Source organism: Eurytemora carolleeae, unplaced genomic scaffold (assembly GCF_000591075.1).
Source record: "Eurytemora carolleeae unplaced genomic scaffold, Eaff_2.0 scaffold1758, whole genome shotgun sequence".
Lineage (NCBI taxonomy): Eukaryota > Metazoa > Arthropoda > Copepoda > Calanoida > Temoridae > Eurytemora > Eurytemora carolleeae.
This window is the reverse complement of record NW_019397652.1, coordinates 10336-29807: the sequence shown is the minus strand read 5'-3', so window position 1 is coordinate 29807 and position 19472 is coordinate 10336. Positions and strand designations below refer to the sequence as shown.

The following is a 19472-nucleotide window of genomic DNA, read 5'->3' as shown; positions in this document are numbered from 1 at the left end:
TTTTCCGATTGGGCTATTTTGTTCCAATATAGTTTATAAGAGCTGTAGCTCAACAAGTAAAAAGTTTAAGACTATTTTTTTTGAAACACTGACCAACCGATTTTGTTTTTGCTCTTTTGTTGGTAAACAACTTGATTTTGAAATAAAAGTAGAATCATAGGGCTTTCCTAAAATGTTTTAAGGGACATAGGGGGGGGGGGGGGTGGTTGTCTCTGGTCCCCCCTCTAGACTATAAGTTTAGGTAAAGAAGACTTGATTATTTTACAATATAAGAGAAAAACTGGAGGAGCAGTCATTTAGACTAATAAAAATGGAGATATGATTTTTTGATTTTTGTTTCTCATAAATCATCAAGTGTCCTTGTTGAAGGATCTTAGAAAACTTTCTTCTATACATAATCAATAACGTTATAAAATATCTTTGATTTAATATATAACATATGTTATTTTCAAGTAGATAATAAATGACTGAAAATAGAAAGAATATTTCCTGATTAAGAATTAAATCTAAATGTGAGATTCTTCATCAGAACTCGTTCAACTGCCTGCTCGCCTTTCTCTGCCTTCTCGACAACCTCTTTATCTTCTTGGTTATACTGGACTACAGTCTTGCCAGAGGTGAGTTCAACTGGACTACAGTCTTGTCAGAGGTTAGTTCAATTGGACTACAGTCTTGCCAGAGGTGAGTTCAACTAGACTACAGTCTTGCCAGAGGTGAGTTCAACTTGACTACAAGTCTACAGTCTTGCCAGAGGTTAGTTTAACTTGGCTACAAGTCTACAGTCTTGCCAGAGGTCAGTTCAACTTGACAACAAGTCTACAGTCTTGCCAGACGTTAGTTCAACTGGACTAAAGTCTTGCCAGAGGTTATAGTTCAACTGGAGTACAAGTCTACGGTCTTTACAGAGGTTAGTTCAACTTGACTACAAGTCTACAGTCTTTACAGAGGTCAGTTAAACTGGACTACAAGTCTACAGTCTTGCCAGAGGTCATTTCAACTGGACTACAAGTCTAAAGTCTTTCCAGAGGTCAGTTCAACTGGACTACAAGTCTCAGTCTTGCCAGAGGTCAGTTCAACTGGACTACAAGTCTACAGTCTTTACGGAAGAATTAGTTGAACTTGACTACAAGTCTACAGTCTTTCCAGAGGTTAGTTCAACTGGACTACAAGTCTACAGTCTTTCCAGAGGTTAGTTCAACTGGACTGCAGTCTTGCCAAAGGTTATAATTAAACTAGACTATCAGTCTTGATAGAGGTTAGTTTAACCCATGTTTAACCGGATTACAGTCTTGCCCAAGGCAAAATTTAAGATTAGTTTAGAATTAGTTAAAATGGGTATGGGAACTGGTAGGGTAACTGGTAGTATCATTATTGTTGACCGCTGTAATTTCAAAAATATACATTTGATAATAACACATTTTTGTTTTAGCTCTGAAATGGCCGTTTGATATGGAAAGTGAGGTTTACAGTATTCTAGTTCCTAGACTGGTCTATCCTCTGAACAACATTATATTTGCAGCATCCGTTTACACAACAATAACCATTTCATATGAAAGGTACAGGGTATCCCAATTAAAATGGATGTTAAAAAACAAATTTTTATCGTCTTTGTGAAGAATTAGCGACCTAATTTCAAATAAAGTTATATCTGGTAGAGTATATTTTACGTAAACCGCAAAAGACTTTCTTTTTATTTCCGAAAACGTTTATGATATTCTGTAATATTTCTGCAAGATGAAGAGTGTGGAGGAAAAAGAAAAAAAATCATTTAGAAAGACGACATTAAAAATCGTCAATAAGTTTTCATTTTTATTGGTTAGATCATAAGTTCATAGAGCAAACAAATCTATAGTTTACAGCGTATATTCAAGACTGTAATTTGAATTTTAATGGACATTTTTTGAACTTTTGTGACAATTCAATTATGGTTTGTTCAATTACCAGAGGTTAAATTTGTGAAAAGAAAAAAACGTGGAAAAAAATCAAATTACAAAATAAGGTTAAATTAAGATTTTAAGATGTTGAGATAAAAAAATCATTGTTTCTCAAATAAATGTCAATAATGAATGAAAATCACTTAAAATTCGCTAACAATCCCTTTAATGAGTTTATTTTGATGATAGATATCAAGCTGTTTGCACCCCATACGAGTACAGAGAAGTTTGCACCAACAAAACACTCAAGGAATAAACTTTTTTATATGTATACATTTATTATAATTAAATTTTAATATTTTTATATTTTTGGGCACATCATTTTCTTGTCAATATAATAATCTGAAATGCATAAAATCATAATTTTTTTATGTTATTAAATCAGAAGGCCTCCTTTTTCAATGACAAGTTTAGCCATTTTTCTTTGTAAATCATATTTCAAGGAGTGTCTGCTCATTTTCATACAAAATAAATATCGACATGTTTTCATTGTAAATCATATTTCAAGGAGTTTCTGCTCATTTTCAAACAAAATAAATATCGACATGTTTTCTTTGTAAATCATATTTCAAGGAGCGTCTGCTCATTTTCAAACAAAATAAATATCGACATGTTTTCTTTGTAAATCATATTTCAAGGAGCGTCTGCTTATTTTCAAACAAAATAAATATCGACATGTTTTCTCATTTCTGTCCAAAGTAACTATTTGCAACTATCCGAATACTAAACTTCCTTGGAATTGTTTAAGTTTCCACCAACGAGGTTATAGTGTAAAGAGTGATAATGTGCGCTAATCCTTTACTAATTATATAGACCATAAGGAGATTCTGGTATAGTATATCAATATTAGTAAACAGTTGTAAGTGTACAGTACAGTACAGTTTATCTGAGCACACAGGTAGAGAACTTTAATCCACCCTGGTTGCCACAACAGATCGGTTAGCAGTTTTAACGTTTATTTGATACAAAAAAAAACAAGAAAAGTAATCTAACGGTGTTGACACAAATCACGGACGGCTGGATTGTTGTTCGATGAACTCCTTGTAACCACAAACACTTAGTTGAAAATATGCTTATATTTCAAACCTACAAAATACAGTTTTAGTAATAATAAGTAATTATGACAAAATTGTCTTATGTTGTTTATAGGATTGTGTAACTTAGTAGTTGGGTTTGTCAGGGGTGATCAAGGAAAGGTTTGATCTAAAAGGAAGGTGATCGGAGGCCAAAATTAAAGAATTTGAGCCGCGGCTTAAATTTGAGACGTGGCTCAAAAATGGTTTGAACCACTTAAAATTGTATTCAATGTTTCAAGATTTAAGTCAGCGCTCAATTGAAACTGGTTTTTATCGGATTTGAGACACAACTCAAAATCATTAAGTTTGGACTCAGGTCAGTTTAAAGCATTTAGTTGTTTTAGCTTTCTTTATCTCTGTCTGAGACGGAGTTGTGCCGCAATACTTTCTCTGTTTTATATCTGACCCGATACAAAGATGAAGGGTAGGAAGACGACATTACGCTTGGATACAGTGGGATGTAGATTTATGTGCAAAAAAACGGATCTAACGGAGTGCTTTTAAACTGCCTAATAATATGACAAAGAACACACACCCAATTTGACTAAACGTCTAGCTGATATAATAACGAACAAAACACAAATGCAAGAACACGGAGATAGTAAACATTTGAAAAAATTGTTTAAATGTTTAATATATCTTTCAACTTTAAGGAATGGAGTCAAAATTTTGGAAAGCTTAAAGGAATAAAATACATTAATCATAGTCATTTATAAATTATCGGATACAAAAATACGACTTTCAAGTTTTAACACATATATTTTAATGAGTATTGGAATTTTTTTTTTGGACTTACTGTAGCTATTACACTTTTTAGTATTTAGTGAATTTGGCATTTTTCTTTTTTAGGTGTTATATTATTAGGCGTTATGCACCCACTCTTAATAAAACTTTATTTTTTATCATCTTCAAAATTTGCATGTGTAAAGAAGCAGAATTAATTTGCTTTAAGTTTGGTGAAATAAAATAAAAGAAACCCTTTCATCCTCTTTTTTCCACAAGTTCAAACATAAAACACGTTCTAACAAAAACATATTAATTTTCACTTAAGAGGACTGTAACTGTAATTCCAAATGACCCTCAATGCAAAGACGGTAATGCCCGATTTACAACGGTACCCTGGAAATCCTAATCTGATGAAGAATAAGAAATATACCGTCGTTCTTTTCATTAGAAAAGTGATTCATTCTAATGATTCTTCCATTGAGTTTTATTAGCAAGAAATGCACAAATCACTTTTACACAGAAATTGCAAATGAAAATAAACAGTTTAAAGAACTAAAAAATATAAAATTCATGTTTTAACAGACAAAGCTCTTAAGGGTACTATTATAAATGTGAGCATTGTCATCTTTGTATAGAGGGTCTCTTGATATTACGTTTACAGTCCCTTTAAACCTTGGCTGTGAAAGAAACTTTCGCCCAAATTTGATGGAATCAGGATTTTTACAAAACCAATTTGAATTGGGTAATGTATATTTGAAAAATGAATCGATTATAAAAGACCTAATATGACTTAATATTTTCCTAAAAACAAAAGATTATTAGTATCGTGTTCTCTCTCATATCCTTCCTGTTGCCTTCATCTCAATTCTACTCAATATTCCAAGGTCAGCTTTTACTACGAAAAATTGTCCTAAAGTGAGCAAAAAGTATATAATTTAATTGTTTTTTCTTATATTTTCTTATATTTTCTTATATTTTCTTATATTTTCTTATATTTCTTTTATTTTCTTATATTTTCTTATACTTTCAATCATGTTTTCTTATATTTTCTTATATTTTCTTATACTGTATTATGTTTTCTTTTATTTTGTTATATTTTCTTACATTTCCTTATATTTTTCTGCCATTTTTTATACATTTCTAACCAGAACCACTTACACTGGTCACTAATTACAATTTCCTGATTTTTTTAAAATTTTGGCTGGCTATGATTTTTATTTAGATTTTTCGAGACGGAGTTGATTTATGCTGAAGATTGTCTAGGGAAGCATTATTCAATATTTAGTTTAGCACGGCCATTGTAAACTCTGGTTTATTTCAAGTAACGGCCCGACTTTTAAGCAGCTAGAGCAAGCTATACAGTACCCACACACAGACTATATACACAGCGAAGCGAGACAGTACACCAAATGAATCATCTCCTTCTCTATGGAAATAATAGTTGGTAGGCCCGAAAATCTTGGATATTACACCTTAGATTGTATTAGGGGGGGGGGGGGGTTATACAAGCACTTTTTCCCGAATCCCAAGCCTTTTTTGAGTTCAACATTTTTCATGCAATGGGTTCTTTTTGGAAACATAATAAATGAAATTAACGAAATTAGAATTATAATGCGTTTAAACAGAAGAAGAGGAGACGGATAATGGATGCTCTAACCAATGGTAAAAATTAAGAAAATAATAAGCATGGTAACTAGAAAATATTCAAATTACTGATATCGGTTCTTTAAATTATTAAAAATGTCGAAAAGTGCTAAGAAATTTGTTTGTCACTGAATAGTATATAAAATTAGACAAATAATATTTCATTTTTAGCAATTACACATTTTAAGAGCCTGCACAAAACTTTAAACATAAAAGAAAGAAAAAGACGACACTAATCGGAGTAGGTACACAAAACCTGATTTTCTTGCACAACAGACAGTTAACAGACAGCTGACAGACAGATATATCTTTATCATGCCTACCAGGGAACTAAGGAGGACACTGGCCTCCTCCACGTCATCATGCAGGTTCACCATATACGTTTGTAGACCTCATCAAGAGATTCATCTCCTGTAGCTTCTAGAACTGGACCAATTTTTCTCGAACCAACCCGTCTGAACTACCCACTTGGATATCCTGGATAAAGAGGAGAACTAAGATACCCAAGATATCAGATGCTGCCTCATCCCTATATTATGATTATATGATTATTATTATATTATTTACTGAAAGCTCTTCACATATCTGGAGCAGCTCGAAGATCCAGTCAGACTTAGGACTCAAGTAGCAGACGCTAAACCTGATACTGGAGACGCCAATCTATAAAGACGGCTCTTCTCATATCTGGATCAACTTTAAGATTCAGTCAGACTTAGGACTCCAGGAGCAGAAGCTAAACCTGATACTGGAGATGCTGATCTATAAAGACAGCTCTTCACTTATCCATTACAGAAGAACACGATGATCTTGATACAGACAGCTCTCCGCATATCTGTTGTAGAAGCAACCTAGATAACTTTGAGACAGGGGACGCTGTCTTCATAGACCTGTTGTAGAAGCAGCTGAGGAACAAGATAATCTTGAGGCAAGAGACTCTAGGAGTAGATCCGGTAATGAACAGCTAACATAGTAGAGACTCTAGGAGTAGATCCGGTAATGAACAGCTAACATAGTAGAGGCTCTAGGAGTAGATCCGGTACTGAACAGCTAACATAGTAGAGGCTCTATGAACAGCTCCGGTACTGAACAGCTAACATAGTAGAGGCTTTATGAACAGCTCCGGTACTGAACAGCAAACATAGCAGAGACTCTAGGAGAAGTTCCGGGAATAAAGGAACAGCTGGGAATGAAGAGGAAACATCCCGTATTGTAGGAGCAGCTAAAGTAGCAGAGACTCTGGAAGCAGCTAGATTAGCATCTAAGATTGCTATGAAATAGATACTGTTTCTCAGATACCATAGCACGCAGATTCAACAAGAATAAACATAAACAGATGTATTTAGATCAATAAACTGAAAACCTGATAAATCCTATTCATTCATACTCTGAAAGATATATATAGAGACGACATTAAGGGGTTTATGAAACAAAGTACGGAGACTTCCAGAAAGACATACACGCCCTAAACTGAGGGGGCAAATGATTGATCTCAAAAATCCCTAAGATTTATGTCTGTAATTGTAATCGATAGAATAGAGAATTAATCATTACAATAAAATAAAAGCAAAGGTAGAGATCATGCCATTTTAACTTTAAAAAAATACTTTCTTAATCCTTTAAAGAGCCAAAACAAAATAATTTCAAAACTAAGTAAAATTAATGTTTAATGGCGTTCATCAAGGTTCTTCGCAAAATCTGACAAGAGCTTTCTAATAAACTATATTGTTTCAAATCTATTGTTAGGAAATGGTTGCTTTAACTTGTTTAGACTGCAAGAGCTAAACTATTACAGTCGATTCAAATACGTATCCTTGGTTCTGTAGTGTAGTTTTAACATATATAGGACATGGACAAATCTGAATCACCGATTAAAAATACGTGGTTGAACCGTCATTAAACCTGTAGGCGCAAACTCATTAAATCCAGTATCATTAGGGCACATTTTTAGAAATAAAGGAATAACCATAAAAAACCTGGAATAGGAAATCGACTTTTAAACTTAAGATATGACTTCAAATAGTCGATCAAATGAACTAGTCGATCCAATGAACTGGTCGATCCAATGAACTGGTCGATCTAATAAACTGGTCGATCCAATAAACTGGTCGATCCAATGAACTGGTCGATCTAATGAACTAGTCGATCCAATGAACTAGTCGATCCAATGAACTAGTCGATCCAATGAACTGGTCGATCCAATGAACTGGTCGATCTTATGAACTAGTCGATCCAATGAACTGGTCGATCCAATGAACTAGTCGATCCAATGAACTAGTCGACCCAATGAACTAGTCGATCCAATGAACTAGTCGATCCAATGAACTAGTCGATCCAATGAACTAGTCGATCCAATGAACTGGTCGATCCAATGAACTAGTCGATCCAATGAACTGGTCGATCCAATGAACTAGTCGATCCAATGAACTAGTCGATCCAATGAACTAGTCGATGCAATGAACTGGTCGATCCAATGAACTAGTCGATCCAATGAACTAGTCGATCCAATGAACATGAAGCACAACAATTGTGAATTGCAAACCCATTTAAGTTAACAAGTGATTTAATAACTCAGTGTTAAAGCTCTTTGGTTTGTAACAACATCAAATGTACTTGCTTTGATGTCGTCTTCCTATTCTACAGTTTTCTGGTTATCACTGTATGACCGTGTTCCAAATTATAATTGAAATTTCTGATAAAAAGACGACTTAAGAAAAAACGGATATAATTCCAGGATCCTGACCTACAAGATCACCGAGCTCAGGCTGAACCCTGATTATGTCAGGTACAGTGGTAGGCGACTATATCAATTCTACGAAGACGACTTTTAAAAATAATTCTTTGATTCCTTACACGCATTTGTGAAATTACAAGTTTTCAAGTACACAACGAGAAGCTATTAATTAACAACTTCTCTTTGTTTACATGTTTATATGGCTCTGCTGTTTAAAAGATTGGCGGAACTCAAAAACTAAAAAGAAAGGCGTATTCTTTGAATTGATATATACGTCGACGACTTGCCCTCGAAAAAAAGAAAAATACAACAATACAATTAGTAACACAAAACTTAACATACGTATTGTTAAATAATTTCTAAGGGCCAATCAGTGTTTCTCGTAAATTGCCTTAACAGATAATGTCTAATTGCTTTGAAACTGTTGATAACTCAATCGAAATAATTCCAATGTTCGGAACATTTTTATAATTCCGTAGAAATTTAAACAGTCCAATGTTCGGAACGTTTCTATAATTCTACAGAAATTTAAAAAGTCCAATGTTCGGAACATTTCTATAATTCCTCAGAAATTTAAAAAGTCCAATGTTCGCAACATTTCTATGCTTCCGCAGAAATTTAAAACGTCCAATGTTCGGAACATTTATATAATTCCTGTTCCTAATACTGTGTCCGACCCACCTTAAATCCCTGTCCTAATCCTATATTTTTGTTCCTAATTCCTTAACAATCTTTTTATTGTTCCTAAATCCCTGTCCGAATCCTTTAATGTTGTTCCTAATTCCTGAACAATCTTTTAATTGTTCCTAAATTCCTGTCCTATTCCTAATCCTTTAATTATGTTCCTCATTCCTGAACAATCTTTTAATTGTTCCTAAATTCCTGTCCTAATCCTTTATTTTTGTTCCTAATTCCTGAACAATCTTTTAATTGTTCTGAAATTCCTGTTCTAATCCTTTAATTTTGTTCCTAAAATTTAAAAAACTAGTTTTTTAGTCTTAAGTCATTAATTTTGACTCTTTTTTAGTCTTTTAAGTCAAAAAAAAATTTCGTCTGCAGCACAATTTTTTGTTCCTAATTATTAATTTTTTTGTTCCTAAAAAATCTTGCCCCCCCCCCCTCACTTAAATCCTGTATCCGCCCCTGCGCAGAAATTTACAAATCACAACTGGGTCTTTCAGCATCTTTATCTTTCATCCAACAATTGTTTTCAAGACATTCTGGAAATTTCATAAGGTTTATAAACAGAATCAACATCAGATTTGATAAAACAACAGAACTCAATATTTAATAAATAATAATTTTCCACCTTTTTATCTCTGTATTTGATGTTAAGAGTGCTTAAGATAATTCTCTTGAATTTGTTGAGGGCGAACTCCAGCGAACAATATGAAAAATGGAAAATGAAAAAAGAAAGAAAGAAAGATAAAAAACAAAAGACGATAATAACATAGGTTCAAGATGACCTAGGTTCAAGATGAACTAGGTTCAAGATGAACTAGGTTCCACATGAACAATGTTCTACATGAAATAGGTTCCGCATGAATTAGGTTCCACATGAACTAGGATCCACATGAACTAGGTTCTAAATGAACTAGATCCTATATGAATTAAGTTCTAAATTAATTAGGTTCTACATGAAATAGGTTCCACATCAAATATGATCATCCTTTGTCACTTTCATGTACAAAATGGTACCACATGAAATAGGTTTCACATCAAATATGATCCACATGAAATAGGTTCCACATCAAATATGATCCACATGAAATAGGTTCCACAACAAATATGATCCACATGAAATAGGTTCCACATCAAATATGATCTACATGAAATAGGTTCCACATCAAATATGATCTACATGAAATAGGTTCCACATCAAGTATGATCTACATGAACTAGGTTCTACATGAAATATGATCTAAATGAACTAGGTTCTAAATGAACTATGTTCTACATGAACTAGGTTCTAAATGAATTATGTTCTACATGAACTAGGGTCTACATGAACTAGGTTCTAAATGAACAATGTTCTATATGAACTAGGTTCTACATAAACTATGTTCTAAATGAACTATGTTCTACATGAACTAGGTTCTAAATGAACTAGGGTCTACATGAACTAGGTTCTAAATGAACAATGTTCTATATGAACTAGGTTCTACATAAACTATGTTCTAAATGAACTATGTTCTACATGAACTAGGTTCTAAATGAACTATGTTCTACATGAACTAGGTTCTAAATGAACTATGTTCTACATGAACTAGGGTCTACATGAACTAGGTTCTACGTGAACTGTGATCTAAATGAACTAGTGTCCACGATAAAGGTTCTAAATTTACGTAGGCTCTACATGGACAATTCTTTTGAATTTGTTGAGGGCGAACTCCAGCAGAACAATATGAAAAATGAAAAATAGAATAAGTGTTACTAAAAGAAAGATAAAAAACAGAGACGATAATAGCCTAGGTTCCACATGAACTAGGTTCCACATGAACTAGGTTTTAAAAGAACTAGATTATATATTAACTAGGTTCCACATGAACTAGGTTCTAAATGAACTAGGTTTTATATAAACAATGTTCTACATGGACTAGGTTCTATATGCATTAGGTTCTACATGAACTAGGTTCTACATGAACTAAGTTCTACATGAACTAGGTTCTGTATGATTTAGGTTCTACATGAACTAGGTTCTATATGAACTATGTTCTACATTAACTCGGTTCGACATGAACTATGTTCTGCATAAACTAGGTTCGATATGAACTAGGTTCTATATGAACAAGGATCTACATGAACTAGGTTCTATATGAACTAGGTTCTATATGAACTAGGTTCGATATGAACTAGGTTCTATATGAACAAGGATCTACATGAACTAGGTTCTATATGAACTAGGTTCTACATGAACTAGGTTCTATATGAACTAGGTTCTATATGAACTAGGTTCTATATGAACTAGGTTCTATATGAACTAGGTTCCACATGAACTAGGTGTGATATGTACTAGATTCTACAAGAAATAGATTCTAGATTAACAAGGTTCTACATGAATTATGATCTAAATAAACAAGGTTCTCCATGAACTGGGGTCTACATGAACTAGGTTCTACATGAACAAGCTTCTACACGAACTAGGTTATAAATGAACTAGGTTCTATATGAATTAGATTCTTCATGAATTAGGTTCTATATGAATTAGGTTTTATATGAACAACATGAAGTAAGTTCTAGCGAACTAGGTTCTACATGGACTAGGTTCTATATGAACTAGGTTCTACATGAACTAGGTTCCATATGAACTAGGTTCTACATGAACTAGGTTCTACACGAACTGTTCAGGTTATATATGAACTGTTCAGGTTCTACATGAACTAGGTTCTACATAAACTGTTCAGGTTCTACATAAACTGTTCAGGTGTTACATACACTGTTCATTTTCTACATGAACTGTTCAGATTCTTCATGAACTAGGTTCTTGATAAACTGTTTAGGTTCTTCATACACTGTTCAGGTTCTACATAATCTTTTCAGATTCCACATAAACTGTTCAGATTCTACATAAACTGTTCAGGTTCTACATAATCTGTTCAGGTTCTACATAATCTGTTCAGGTTCTACATAATCTGTTCTGGTTCTACTTAAACTTTTCAGGTTCTACATAATCTGTTCAGGTTCTACATAATCTGTTCAGGTTCTACATAATCTGTTCAGATTCTACATAAACTGTTCAGATTCTACATAAACTGTTCAGGTTCTACATGATTTGTTCAGGTTCAACATAATCTGTTCAGGTTCTACATAATCTGTTCAGGTTCTACATGAACTGTTCAGGTTCCACATAATCTGTTCAGGTTCTACATAATCTGTTCAGGTTCTACATAATCTGTTCAGGTTCTACTTAAACTTTTCAGGTTCTACATGAACTGGTGCCAGCTGACCCTCACCAGCATCCTTCCAGTCCTTCTTCTAATCTACTTCAACATAAAGATATACCGGGGGATAAAGTGAGTACTGGGAGATAAAGTGAGTATCAGGGAATAAAGTGAGTATCAAGGGATAAAGAGAGTACCAAGGGAGTGAGTAACGGGGGATAAAGTGAATACCTGGGGACAAAGTGAGTACCAAGGGATAAAGTAAATACCAAGGGATAAAGTGAGTACCGGGGGATAAAGTGAGTACCAAGGGATAAAGTGAGTGCCGAGTAATAAAGTGAGTACCAAGGGATAAAGTAAATACCAAGGGATAAAGTGAGTTCCGGGGGATAAAGTGAGTACCGGGGGATAAAGTGAGTGCCGAGTAATAAAGTGAGTACTGGGGGATAAAGTGAGTACCACGGGATAAAGTGAGAACCGGGTGATAAAGTGAGTACCGGGGGATAAAGTGAATACCTGGGGATAAAGTGAGTACCAAGGGATAAAGTGATTACCGGGTGATAAAGCATATCCAATTCCTGTATTTGGTCATATATTTCACTTAGGTTGGCTGTAAATTGCGTTATTTGGTCATAGTGTTAATCTTTATCATTTTATACTACAGTAAAAATGTTTATAACATCACTATTTTTCATGAGTCTATTCCTAACAAAAAACGTTAAAATTATTTTTCACTTAAAAAACACGAACAAAAATAAACACCCAAATCCGACAAGAATGAACTTTAGAAAAAAATAATAATATTTGATTTTAATATTATTCACCCCTAACACAAATAAAAGTTGAAAACCTTTTCTCAGACATAAATCTGTCTTCCTATTAATTATTATTGATGATCATCGAGCTGTTCTGCGAGGAGAGGATCATCTATAAAGAATGATGAAGGTCTTTCATATCTTATCAATTAAAATTAATAAATAACTTTTAAATTTGATTTGTAAGAATGGATCTGGACTGATCACAGAAGGTTCCGGACTGGGCAGAGTTGGAGCCTATAAATGATCAAGAAAGTCCAGACTGGACGGTGCTCTGATGGAGTTCTAGAAGGTCCGGACTGGACGGTGCTCTGATGGAGTTCTAGAAGGTCCGGACTGGAGGTTGCTCTGATGGAGTTCTAGAAGGTCCGGACTGGAGGTTACTCTGATGGAGTTCTAGAAGGTCCGGACTGGAGGTTACTGAGATGGAGTTCTAGGAGGTACGGACTGGAGGTTGCTCTGATGGAGTTCTAGGAGATCCGGACTGGAAGTTGTTCTGATGGAGTTCTTGGAGGTCCGGACTGGAGGTTGCTCTGATGGAGTTCTAGGAGGTCCGGACTGGAGGTTACTCTGATGGAGTTCTAGGAGGTACGGACTGGAGGTTACTCTGATGGAGTTCTAGGAGGTACGGACTGGAGGTTACTCTGATGGAGTTCTAGGAGGTACGGACTGGAGGTTACTCTGATGGAGTTCTAGGAGGTACGGACTGGAGGTTACTCTGATGGAGTTCTAGGAGGTACGGACTGAACGTTGCACTGACGGAGTTCTAGGTGGTCCGGACTGAACGTTGTTCTGACAGAGTTCTAGGTGGTCCGGACTGAACGTTGCTCTGACGGAGTTCTAGGTGGTCCGGACTGGAGGTTGCTCTGACGGAGATCTAGGAGGTCCGGACTGGACGTTGCTCTGACGGAGATCTGGGAGGTCCAGACTGGACGTTGTTCTGACGGAGTTCTAGGAGGTCCGGACTGAACGTTGTTCTGGCGGAGTTCTAGGAGGTTCGGACTGAACGTTGTTCTGACAGAGTTCTAGGAGGTTCGGACTGAACGTTGTTCTGACAGAGTTCTAGAAGGCCCGGACTGGAGGTTGTTCTGACGGAGTTCTAGGAGGTCCGGAGTGAACGTTGGTGGAGCTCGGAAAGGAGTCTGGAGATGATTGGTGAATCTTCCTAGTTATCCGCGAGTACAGATCTGTTATTCACCTCCCTAACAATATGGCCTAGGCCGTTTGGATTTACAGAGAACTGGTTTTAATATGCACGCGAGACCACAACTAACTTTCCTTGCTTTAGTACCTTGGGTATGGGTATAACCAAATTCAGCATTTTTTTTAATATAACCAAATAACGCACTTTACTCTACTGGGAGATAAAACATTCCCTTTAAGATACAGCCTCCTTCTGTTTTTTAAACACTCTCTTTAAGATACAGCCTCCTTCTGTTTTTTCAACACTCTCTTTAAGATACAGCCTCCTTCTTTTTTTTAACACTCTCTTTAAGATACAGCCTCCTTCTGTTTTTTAAACACTCTCTTTAAGATACAGCCTCCTTCTGATTTTTTAACACTCTCTTTAAGATACAGCCTCCTTCTGTTTTTTAAACACTTTCTTTAAGATACAGCCTCCTTCTGTTTTTTAAATACTTTCTTTAAGATACAGCCTCCTTCTGTTTTTTAAACACTTTCTTTAAGATACAGCCTCCTTCTGTTTTTTTAACACTCTCTTTAAGATACAGCCATATCCGGAGTGGGAACAGAGCAAAGCACGAGGCAGGACTGGCGATCATTCTTCTCTGTATAGGAAACTTCATAATTTAAACATCAAACATTTTAAATTTTTTCTTTTAAAATTTAATATTTTTTAGCTTTTGATGCAAACTTTATTGACGCGATACAGGATTCGATAATTAACATTTAACCATAATTATTAACCAGTGGTTTACAGTGAGAACCAGAAAGTTGTGGAAAGAATGTCATCTCTTTCTTTTGCTGAATAAGTGTTGCAAAATAATTTTTTGCGTTTGTTGCCTTTTTTTATTGAATGAATTCTGATTTCTAGTATTTGTGTTTATAATCTGTCAAATACCGAGGGTCATTCTCAACACGCAGGAGATAGTCAGGATGGAAGATATAATCAGGTTATTCGATTTTTAAAGAGATTTTTGAGTATTTTATGGGATTTCAGGGCTTTAAAAACCAAATCACACATTTTTTGGATCACCTGATAAATATTTTTTGCGCTGCACGGTTAAAAATATAGTTACATATACAGGAAACCATCCTGCTTGGTTACTGTATCACAAATGTACACATGTAAACTATTATGTACATTATAATTTACACATGTAAACTATTATGTACATTATAATGTACACATTTAAATTACAATGTAAACTATAATGTACACATTTAAATTACAATGTAAACTATAATGTACACATTTAAATTACAATGTAAACTATTAAGTACGCATTTAAATTACAATGTACACTATAATGTACACATTTGAATTACAATGTACACTATACAGATGTAAGGAGGAATTCAACCCTCCAGCATGGTTTCACTGTACTGCAAGTCTCAATCACCTTATGCTCGTGTTTTCAGGTAAAATATTGACTTTTAAGACATTGTTTACAGATTCAACATTACTGGTACAACTTTGCCATCTTGTAGCTCATCTAGGTTCATTTAAAAACACATCCGAACAACAAAGGATTTGAGTCTTTGCCACAAACTCAAACTTTCCAACTCCTATTTCCAATCTTAGATTAATTTCCAACAGAATTCATAGTTTGAAATATCTAAGGGTTATCACATTGGGTTGCACAGATATAGGGATCAGAAAATTACAGTTTATGGCAAAAACTCATTTTCTTCATTAGTTAACATTTTACTTTAAGAAATATAAAACATGTTTATTTTACACAAAAGCTCTTCAATTTTAGTTCTGATTGAAAACTTTAGTTTGACGTCAAAGGAATTGAGCCACAAATTCAAATGTTCTAATCCCTAAATCTTAGCAACCCGATGGTGTAAACCCTTGAAATTTCAAACTACGACTATTTGATCCAACAGAATTTAAAGTTTAAAATACCTAAGATCTACGACATCGGGTCGCAAAGATATAGGAGTTAGAAAATCAGAGTTTGTTGCAAAAACTCAATTTCTTTAATCTTAATTGACTTTTCATTTCTGGAGTCTTATTTCCGATTCTCAACTGTGGTTCTCTTTAAACCTTTATCTGATCTAGATTGAATGAGAAATCCTTGTGCTAACTCTATCAGAAAATTGATTATTTGAAATTGTGACTTCTCTTTAAAAGTGACAAGAAAGGTCTTTTAAAACCTTAACTGTTTTCTAGTTGAGAAACGTAGATATCTTTCTTACGGTTACTCAGATAAAGGTTTAAAGGGTATCGTTGTGACTTGGACTATCCACTCTTAAAAAAAAAGTTGCTTCAAATCACGTTTACAGTTCCTTTAACTAAAACTATAGTTTTTTGTAGAAATTTGTTTATCTCTTTCACAAAAAAAATTAAAACTTGACGACATTTTAATTTGACATTCTTTTCATGCCTTTGTTTCTAAAAATATTCAGATTTCGAATTTGTTTTTAAAATTGAAATTTCTTAACATCAAAAAGATAAATATCTAGTTTATTACCCTGTTTAACTAATACAATTATGTATTGATAAAAATATTGTATAGGTTGGTACTGAAAAAGATAAACTGTATTGCCCATTTCTAATATATTTGCGACCTGATGATGTAATCCAACAACTTTAAACTTATTAATTTACAGGGTTACACACAAAGAAGGAGACAAAAGAGACGACTCTGCAGAATTTATTTTGTCATCCTTTGCTTATTTCTTTGCCAAATAAACTTGTTTGGAACTAAAATACTATACGTATATCACAGAAAACCGATTCGACCTTTTCTTAGGAGTTTAAAAGAGTTTAAGGTAATTGTAATTAAAGTCGCATTCTTTGTGAATAACCCTATAACAGAATTTAAAATTTGAAATATGAAAGGTCTACATGGCATTATATTGAGAAGATATTAAAAAAGTGTGTGACCATTATCTAGTTTTTTTTTGGCAAAAAATACTATTAAGAATTCTAGGTACACAGTTCACATACTACAGTAGTAAACAAAACTTCAGATTGGAAGTTGTCGTCTTCTTTATCTCTGTAAATTTTATGTTTCAGCTTCAAGTAACTTCTGGATATATCTACTGCTCAGCAAACGGTTCAGGGGTAAGATGAAGAATTTAATGCTTAGGTAAGTTAGTTTTAGTTGCAATACCTTTTCTTACCTTCTCCCTTCCTCTCATATAGTCCTATTCGCCCAGTAAACTTTTTTCAACTTAAATGGGCAGGGAGGCATTTTACAGCCATACAATAAATGGAAAAATATTGATTGATATTTCAGTCTTTAATAAAAGTACTTTAAAAATTCCTTTCAATAATAATATATTTTTTACTAAGATGTTTTATCTCAAGTTATCAACCCATCATACATTTTGTTAAGCAGGATTGTTGTAGAGATGTATATATCTATTTAAATACTAGTTGAAGTGTATGGCGCTGCCTGTTGAATTTCAAAAAAAAAATTTAAAAGAAAGAAATCAAAAGCTTGTGTTACCTCCGAATACCTTTGAGTTCCCTAAAAATAATTTGGGCCAGCCGTTTGGCCAGCTATAGCTAATATATATATAAATATGAACACATATGAGCAAAAAGCCTTATTATTTAAATATATATTTGTAGGTTAGTTTGTCTTCCTGAGATTGCAGAAGTTAAGATTAGCAGCAGTGGAAATGACGTGTCACTACAAAAGGTTTGTCAGACCAAATAGTTCAGTTAAAGCCTCCAAAATTAAATTAAATCTTATTTGTTATGTGATGTTATTTCTACTTATTTTCTATTTATAAAGTGACATGTTTAATTCACAAACGGTCCCCTTAACAGCTTTGCTGATAAAGAAAGATTGAGCAGTGAGCTATCCGTGTTTAACTTTTTGAAAATTAATTATTAGTCGTTTTGTTTCTCTTTTTAATGACTTGTGGAGTTCTGCTTGCAGAAACAATAGAGAAAATTATCATTATCAATTACTTTCCAAGCTATAAAAACCACCACATATTCCATATTATTGATCAGAGAAGGATTTAAAGAGTACCGTTGTTAATCAAGTATGTCCCATTTAAATGGAAGATTATTACAAAGAGTTTCTGCACATATCTGAAAATAAGACAAATTGCAGATTCATATATAAAAAAAGATTAAGAAATCCGGAGGGAGGGGGGGGTCAAAATTGTGTGATTAAATGTTTTAGCGAAATATATATTTATTTATCTATCTATATACTTTTCAGAAAAAACGAAACCTTTCCAATGTTTCTTTTTAAAAATTTGCCAAATAAATAGAAATTATTTAAATCATCATTTTCATGATAATTATATTTTTAGTGTTTTCTATTACAATAAACAATCTTTTGCAAATCATATGGTTTAACATTAAATATTAATATTTATAGCATTAAAGGGATTGTAGGCGAATTTCAAGTGACCCTTTATGTGAAGAGTGGTATTTCTGATTTCTAGCGGTGTACCCTTTTATTTTTTGTTAAAGATAAATAAGATTTTAAGTTTTTTAGCTAAAACTGGTTTTTAAATGTGGGTTTTCTGTAAAACCTACGAGCGGATAAATACTACATTTATATTATATGCTTCAATACAAGGTCACATGAGATATCGTGTACACTGTACTGTCCCTTTAATAAGATATGTTTAGACAATTCAGAACCAAGAGCTAGAGATGGTTGATCTGTCTGCTCCAAACTCGGCATAAATAAAAAATTCCCACCACTCAAAACTCTGGTTCATTTGAAGTACCGTACCGACTGAAGAGCAAGTAGTACATTGTATGTACAGAACAGACTATATGATGACCAAACTGGACAGTACATCGAAGAGATCCTCCGCATTGATTAATAACAATACAGATTTCAGGGTTTTTAGTTAACAAAAACCATGAGGCAGATGCTCAAAAAAAGTTACGTGCATTCTCTCTCTGTATCTTGTAAATCAACGATATCTGCGCGGAACTCCTTTGGGCTTCCGCCTCACGGTTATTGTGAACGAAAAACTTGAAAACTTGTTATTTATCTATGATCCCCTTCTAGGGAAGTAATTGTGCCACTAATCTTGGCAAATTTCTAATTTTTATTTACCAACAGAAGTTTTTCATAGTTGACGGAAAATTTCGTTGTCTGCCAATTTAACTATTAATAATAAACGAAAGATTAATTTAGTTAAGGATTGAAGCCCAACCCCAACCATATTTCTTGAACACTGACAACCCCCCTCTTATAACCATTGTATATATGTGAATAAATCGTAAACATTGTTGTAGTTACCATTGTATATATTGTGAATACATAGTAAACATGATTTGGTTACCATTGTATATATGTGAATACATCGTAAACATGATTTGGTTACCATTGTGTATATGTGAATACATCGTAAACATATAATTTGGTTACCATTGTATATATGTGAATACATCGTAAACATTGTTGTAGTTACCATTGTATATATGTGAATACATCGTAAACATATCATTAGGTTACCATTGTATATATGTGTATACATCGTAAACATAT

The 19472-nt window shown here is 33.9% G+C and overlaps 1 protein-coding gene and 1 long non-coding RNA gene across 2 annotated transcripts; both read left to right on the top strand.

Moving 5' to 3' along the window:
• The first annotated feature begins 533 nt into the window (after positions 1 to 533).
• On the top strand, positions 534 to 2184 carry LOC111715342 (uncharacterized). The gene is made up of 3 exons (XR_002768212.1): positions 534 to 617; positions 1430 to 1556; positions 2124 to 2184. It is a non-coding gene; the product is annotated as an uncharacterized LOC111715342 (long non-coding RNA).
• Positions 2185 to 4573: 2389 nt separating this feature from the next.
• LOC111715341 (uncharacterized) lies at positions 4574 to 19165 on the top strand. The gene is made up of 11 exons (XM_023490661.1): positions 4574 to 4620; positions 4959 to 4999; positions 5362 to 5398; positions 8112 to 8162; positions 12032 to 12124; positions 14532 to 14602; positions 14861 to 14939; positions 15332 to 15408; positions 17015 to 17087; positions 17576 to 17645; positions 18599 to 19165. Exons 5-11 carry the CDS (start codon positions 12039 to 12041, stop codon positions 18653 to 18655), a joined length of 513 nt encoding a protein of 170 aa, XP_023346429.1. The 5' UTR covers positions 4574 to 4620; positions 4959 to 4999; positions 5362 to 5398; positions 8112 to 8162; positions 12032 to 12038; the 3' UTR covers positions 18656 to 19165.
• Positions 19166 to 19472: the final 307 nt, after the last annotated feature.

What these genes read in the sequence shown, in the direction of transcription:
- LOC111715341 (XM_023490661.1), top strand. Translation starts at nt 12,039, where the DNA reads ATGAACTGGTGCCAGCTGACCCTCACCAGCATCCTTCCAGTCCTTCTT. An exon ending in AAGATATACCGGGGGATAAA is followed by an intron (nt 12,125 to 14,531) that starts GTGAGTACTGGG and finishes ACTCTCTTTAAG; the next exon opens with ATACAGCCATATCCGGAGTG. An exon ending in GATCATTCTTCTCTGTATAG is followed by an intron (nt 14,603 to 14,860) that starts GAAACTTCATAA and finishes TCTGATTTCTAG; the next exon opens with TATTTGTGTTTATAATCTGT.